This window comes from Phalaenopsis equestris, unplaced genomic scaffold (genome assembly GCF_001263595.1).
Source record: "Phalaenopsis equestris unplaced genomic scaffold, ASM126359v1 Scaffold000002, whole genome shotgun sequence".
NCBI lineage: Eukaryota > Viridiplantae > Streptophyta > Magnoliopsida > Asparagales > Orchidaceae > Phalaenopsis > Phalaenopsis equestris.
In genome coordinates, this window is record NW_018164444.1 from 29,313,553 (window position 1) to 29,321,042 (window position 7,490).

Below are 7,490 nucleotides of genomic sequence, written 5' to 3' on the forward strand. Positions count from 1 at the left end.
CCAAAATAGCCTTCACAACATATCCATCTCTAATAAAACTGCTAAGCAACCCAGTGGAAGTCTAAGGTAAACCACTAGCCCCATTTTGGTAGTCTGAATTCATCTCTCTACTTTGTTGCCTTCCACTACTGGTTAATCTCATTCTTATTCATTTTCTGATTCCCATGCAACCATTCAAACTAACACCAAGAAACAAAACACAAATTTATAGTCCATTAAACATGTTCGTCATCAAGTAGAATAGGCTCTAGGAAGTCAATATAACTTGGACACCACGTCGTGATAATTGAGAAGATTAAATCCTGCTTCAAGCAAGGTCCTATTTCCCCCCTCATGCTGAAAAAACTCCCTTTAAGGATGCCCAAACTCTCCCTCCCTCCCATGTGAGCAAAGTTCATCTCCTTAATAAAATACAAACAAGGATTAATACAATAACTCCAAAATGCAATATCTGGTGGGTCACGTAATCATCAATGTCCACACAGAGGAGCTCTAGCAAGTGATTACCTAAAAGAAGAAATTGACAATGTAGAGGTAAAAGCCAGATATACAAGGCAACCTCCCATGCATTTACTTAAAAACCAAATAATAAAAGAAGATTAGTTTTCTATCACATTTCTCCTCTTCCAAAACGTGAAGATAAATGCAGATAAAATGCAGATAAATTTCAATCCAATTCCTTCATCATGACTGGCCATATATTTCATTTGCTCCCCTTCCATTACATCCAGCCTTAAGGTGATGCAATTTAACAGCCATAGAAAACAACGCAAACTATTGATGATCGCAAATAAATTGTAAAGCTTATCTCTTTATAAAAATTCAAATTAGTGGAGGGAAAAATGGCACCAATCCCATTTTTGTCTGATGTGCTACAGAAAAATTGGGAAACTTATTTTGCCATTAGAAGGCCTAATAAAAGTGAGCCCAGAAAAATACTTCAACGGGGAAATAATTCCACATAATTTCAATAATGGGTTCGATCTTTTCTATGCACACATCCTTATGTTACTAAAAAATTACAGCTTCTGCAATTCAGAGGAAAACAAAACCATGCTGCCAGAGACGGACAAAGCAAACCGAAACAAAATGTACATGCCTAACTTAACAAGATTGATACGATCGCTTTTTCTTACTACAGGAAGCATCTTTCTTTGAGAAAGAGGTAAAACTTGGCTTTGCAAACAGCGGAGCCACCACCAGCCTAGCCCATGGCATATTTAAGAGAATCCCCCGCCCCCTGGAAGAAAAAATAAGAAAGGGCGAAATCAGCTATAAATATGGAAACAAGAGAAATAACCACAGCCGAAGTAGTCGACTCCCCAACGCCCTTAGCTCCACCAAGTGTAGTAACTCCCCAGGCGCAACTAACCACGGCAATTATCCCACCAAACACCTGCGACTTAATCATTGCACTGATTATATCCCACGGCCGTAGTGCACGGCGTGCAGATTCGAGAATAATGTTAATGCTAACGCCAAACACCGTGTCAGCCAAAAGCGCACTAGATGCGAGGCCAACGGTGAAGCAGAAGAGTGTGAGGAACGGGAGCGCGACAGCACAAGCGATGACGCGGGGTGTGACAAGGTAATCAACGGGATGGGCGCCGAGGATACGGAGTGTATCTGTCTGTTCGGATACCTGCATAGTGCCGAGCTCGGCGGCAAACGCGCTGCCAACGCGGCCGGCAACAATGACAGAGGTGACGACAGGACTGAGCTCGCGTGCGAAGGCCAGGGCGAGGACGCCGCCGACCGACCGCTGGAGGCCGAGACGAGTGAATTCACGTACAAACTGGATGGTGAAAGCCATGCCGACGAAAGCGGAGGTGAGGAGGCAGACGCCAAGGGAGCGCGGCCCGACACGATCAAGTTGTTGGAGAGTATTGCGGCGGTGGACACGTAAGGTGAGGGTGCGTTGGATAACTTGGCCGGCAAGGATAAGTACCGAGATGCCGCGCCATAGGGGACGAGGAGGGGTCCAGTTCGCTAGGAGGGGCGGCGGTGATGGAGATGGCGAAGGATCCGGCGCGTTGTTGATTATCTGCTCAGGAAGCGAGTGGGGAACGAAGAGGAGAGGAATTTGGGAACGGAAATGGCGGCTGCCATGGAGGATAGGGATCTGCGTAGCGTTGCGCAGTGGATACTTCTTGGATTGAGAGATGCGGAACCTGAGAAGAAGATTAGGGTTATGTGAGAGGGGGAAGAAGAAGGGAAGAAAAAATTGTTATTAGGGTAAATTTAGTACTGTGAAGAAAGCGAGAAGGAAGAGAGTGGAGGGATGGGAAGAGTGTGGAGGCTTCCATGGATGAAGGGAAGCTCGTGAAATCCAGCCACTATCTCTCTGACATTGCCGAGGAGATGCTCTGCTTTGTGGCCGTCGCCGCCTACAGGAAGCTAACGAGAAAAATATTTGTGCCGCATGCTGGTTCTATTCACGTCTCTCACCCAACTCGAGAAAAATATTTGTGCCGCATGCTGGTTCTATTCGCGTCTCTCACCCGACTCCCGACTCCCGACTCCACGGGTCTGTTTGGAGAAAATATTACTACTGTGAGGATTCTAATTTAAAATTAAATTATTTATATATTTTATTTATTAAAATATATTTGTAAGGTTTTAAATACATGATTTGAATCCACAAATTCATAGCACCACAAAAACACACTGTTATATATAACATAAAACTCATATACAATTATATTGTACTAAATAAAATATATAAATAATTATGAAATTTGTTATAACGGTAATAAAAATAATTCTAAAATACATTATTTGAATGTAATGTTTCATAGAGTGTTATAAACATCGACTGAAGATAAATCTTGAAATACAACCCTGTTCTACTGAACAAAATATATAAATAATATTATATTAAATCTGCTATAATGAGACAAAATGATTCTAAAATAAATGATTTAAAAGTAAATGTTCATAGTATGACATAAAACACGTGTTGTCTTGAACAAAATAAGTAAATAATCCCTAAACACACTATTAACCCTTACTTTATTTATTACAATATGGTCGTATTTGAGATTTTTCTTCAGTACAATCGTATTTTATGACATACTATGAACCCTTGCATTCAAATCTTATATTTTAGAATCATTTTTGTCCTCATTATAGTGAATTTAAGGATTATTTATATGTGTTGTTTAATACAATACGGTTGTATCTGAGTTTTTCTTCAGAACAATTATGTGTTTATGTCATACTTTGAATCCTGATATTCAAATCATGTATTTTAGAACCTTACAACTGTATTGGAGTGAATAAAATATGTAAATAATCTAATTTTTTATTAGAGTCCGGACGTAGAGTAATGTCTGAACTCCCCACATAATATTATCTTCTGCTTGAGACAGTTGCAACTATATGAAGAAGCAACTGTGAAGCTGCTGATGAAGAAACTATTGTTCAAAAAGTTGTGGTGACTATTACAAAAAAAACTAAAAAGTCAAATCGTAGTTTTCTTGCAGTCGCCGCATGTAATCAAGTTTGGTGGGAAAACACAATTTTCAACTACATCTTTTTTAGAATACAGACAAAATGCAGTCTTGCCAAACACAAAAAGTTGTTGTGCAACATCACACAACCACCACACCACTGCCTCATACGGACCATAAATTGAAAATTATTAATATATTTATCTTCCCATTTTCTTGAGAATTTAATCTTTTTTATGTCTCGTGCATACTCTAGATGATAAAATCTTTTCTTGATACTGAAGTTGAATAATGATCAAAAGAGTGGGATTTTATTCATGTAGGTAATGTTTTAAGTAAAACACATCTCTAAGATGGCATTTTTCAAGTCGTTGATAAGATTTGAAAACTTAAAAGGCTCGATTGGGTTTTTTTTTACTTACGAGGGGTTTTTTCACTTTAAGTTTATTAATGTTGAAAATTTTGAAATGGTTCCTTTGGGTGGCTTCGAGTTGGATCGATGCAATCAAGGAATATCTATCAACATGAGTCATCCCATTAGGTGTTAAAGAACCGAGATAGTTCAAGATCAAAGTTGCATAGTGCACGATTACCAATGATGAATTAATCAAAAAATCATTTACTTCTATCTCTTAGGTGCATCAAGGAAAATGGGATGATCGATGTCTTAAAGTAAATTTTCTCAAGAATGTTGTGGTCATTTTAAAGGCAAAATATTGGTTAAAATATTAGTAAATAAGAATACTTCTGGCCTAATTTGAGAAAAGAAGTGAATAATGCTAGAAATTCGACCCTATGCAGCTACAACCCTGACACAAGCTATAACCAATCACTGGTCTCTATCCCTTTGTGATATGGGGGATGGATCTTTTTGTTCTGGTTCCTCCTGCCAAAGGATGGCTAGAATATGTTATGGTAATGGTTGAATATTATCGGTTTTATTTTTCAACAGGGAGGGTGTCTTTATATAATCATATCAATTTGAAGATTTAATTATTTAAATAATCAAACACGATATAGAAAGTAATATATTATCTCGAGAGATAGAAATACCACTTTATGATGGGTTTAAGACTTACATTAAGAAATATTGGATCTTTGTAATCGTTTACTATTAAAATTACAATTTTTTTTATATTTAATCAAAAAACTAGATAGAATTTAGATTAAATCTAGGTTACAAACTTCTTATAAGGGCAAACTATTATAGTTGATTACAAATAAGAAAAAAAAAGTTACTTAAGACAACTCTTGATTAAGGATGTGGTTTTCTCTTCAAGAAATTTTTAAGTTTAAGCTTCCACGATTAATTTTAGGAATTTGAAATGAAAACAACTCAAAAGTGGAAGAGTTATTAACATAACTCAAAAGAAGAAAATGTAGAGGAAGTCGAAGATACTAAGGCTGCTCAATAACATCTCAATTATCATATTATTCGACTTTAGTGATTTCAGAAAAAAAAAAGTTTATTCTATGTTTCATCTTGACATTTTTATTAGAAAATTAGAATTTAGATCGTAAGATATATGGTTGTGAGAAAGCCTAGGAGGTAAGGATTTAGTGTCGAGTGATTAAAGCAAGCTGTGTGATATGTTATGCAAGTTCTTGATGATGAATGTTTAGAAGATCTATTCATAAGACTAATCAATATGCAAATATAAACTCACTTTATAAAGTGGTGTTCCTCACGTGACATATCACATTTTTTTATGCAATGAGTGATGGCCTGAAAAATAAAAAATAGAGAAAATATATAATGCACATGCCTAAGATGATATTTTTGTTGTTATTCCTAAATCAAAAAGGTATTCCTACTCAATTTTATTTAATGTCAATTTGGTTGTTTTATATGCCTTACTAAGGTTGTGAATGCAATGTTTTGTGCAATTTTGATTTAGTTATGAGTTTCATTTAATTTTAAAAAATTAGATTGAAGTGATTTTATTTGGGTAGAAAATATAATCTTTAATGAGGCTACTGATAGTCCTGACAAAAGATGAGCATAAACAAAAGGAGAGAGATGATAAAAAGGGTATCAACCCTAGATCTATGTCATACTCATCAATAAACATCATCCAAATTAGTATTATTGGTTTGGTTGAGTTTCATCATTTCGCTTCATGTTTATCCTTTTTTGGATTGTCCATATATTAATAGTAGACCGGCCAAAACACACTTTAACTTTAAAAAAGAAAAGATGACTGAATAGAAAAGAAAACCTATGTTACTATGACAGCGTAGTTTTAACCACATCAGCTCTAACAAAAAAAAGTTTAGCACATCCTAAACTTACTATAACAGTCTTAGAACATGTAAAAAAATAATATTTTTTTTACTCGTGCTAACAAATGTCTAACGAACAAACAAAGCAATCACAATCACATTCTAGTCTAATCCTATGATTTCTAAAGGGGTAGTGTCTTATGACGTCTAAAAGGTAGTGAGTGTGAAGCGAGAAGATTAATTAAATTTTATTTAAGATGATCCTATTTAAGATCTTATGGTTTCATCATTTTGGAGTCATTAACTTTTTGGATCTACTTAGTCGGAAACAATGGTTGACCAGAACCGACCAAGAGATTCTTGTCAACAACTATGGTTGTGTCATCTTAAGAGACCATTGTAAACCCGGGTGAATTTATTTTTGTTTAAATTATATTTGGTTTTATTTGTTCATTAAGGGTTTACTTTAAGCTTTATTATCTTTTGAAGTTTATGAGTTTAGGACTTCTATTTTATTTAACTTTTATTTATTTTTAAACCGGATTGTCTTTTAATTAATTTTATTTTAAATATGATTATCTTTCGATTAAGATGATCGTGGTCGGAAGTGTTTGTGCTTTGTTTGGTTATGAATAATCGAAGAATTCCTTGTTAGTAAGTACGGGTTACTTCATTTAGAAATACTTTACAAAGTGGGCTTTGTTTAATTCAGTTCAATTTTAAGTTTTGATTCACTTTTAAGTTTTATAAACTTATAGATTTTATGGATTTTATTTGGTTTTCATTATATTATTGAATGATTTTTACTCAATTGGTTTAATTTTTATATATCTAGGTTCTTCTTTGTTTATTTGATTTGCTAGTGAATATTTCATTGGATTTAGACTTTTCTTAATGAATTTATTAAGTTTTTAGTTCATGCGAGGTATATTTATAAACCGGTTGTTCTTAACATAAACCACTTCGTCTCGAGGTGGATTTTATTTATTTTACTTTAACATTTTTTAATGAATACTTTGAAGTGATTAATTAATAATGTCAGCATAAATAACTTTGTTTCTTAAGTTTGAAAATGAGAAGGGTATAGTCGTAATTTAAAAAAATTACGAACATGCCCCTATTCAATTTCAAACCTATGAGTTCTAATGTTTCGTTGTTATTTGACTTCTCATTAATGATTTTAAGTTTAACTTTTAAAATTTTATATTTGTAAGATTTACTTTTTTTAAGGAATGAATAGCTATTAAGGTTATATTTTTAATTTTGAGAAATTATAGATGAACCTCCAATTAAATTTTATTGATCAATTTTATTATATTTTTTGTTTTCTTAATGATTAATGAACATTTAAGTTTAAGTTTCAAGAGTTTTAATTCTTTAATGTTCAAATTAGATATTTAAGAGTTAAGAAGGGTACGGGGTACATTTGTAATTTTTTAAAAGTTGCAAATATAACCTTTCTCACCTTCTTAGTTATAGATTTTATCATATATTAATTATTTTGTGTTTCATTAAGAAGTTTCAATTAAGTTCTAAAGTATTTAAGGTTTCAAATTTTTTTTAACTGTAAATTTTGGTTGGGAGAGATAATGAAGTGCAGCTCACAGTTTGGAGGAGGGAGAAGGAGTGGAGTGAGAGGAATATAGAGGAGTGGGAGAGTGGTATATAAAAAAATGAGAGCAAACCCTCCTCCCAAAATTGTGGGTCTTTTAAAAAAAAGTATTATTTAATGTTATTTAAGAAAACCTTATCTTTCTCTTTTCATTTTTTTTTTCTTTTGGTTATATATATATATATATATATATATACCCTTAT

General features: G+C 33.9%; 1 protein-coding gene across 1 annotated transcript in view; it reads right to left on the reverse strand.

The window, feature by feature from the left end:
- Positions 1-936: 936 nt before the first annotated feature.
- LOC110038524 (protein TRIGALACTOSYLDIACYLGLYCEROL 1, chloroplastic) overlaps positions 937-7,490 on the reverse strand; it is a 25,277-nt gene continuing 18,723 nt past the window's right edge. Inside the window, exons 2-3 of the mRNA XM_020743426.1 lie at positions 2,249-2,397; positions 937-2,171 (exon numbers count right to left, since the gene is read on the reverse strand). Coding sequence (XP_020599085.1) covers positions 1,205-2,171; positions 2,249-2,397 — 1,116 coding nt within the window. The 3' untranslated portion in view covers positions 937-1,204. The remainder of the gene's footprint in view (positions 2,172-2,248; positions 2,398-7,490) is intronic.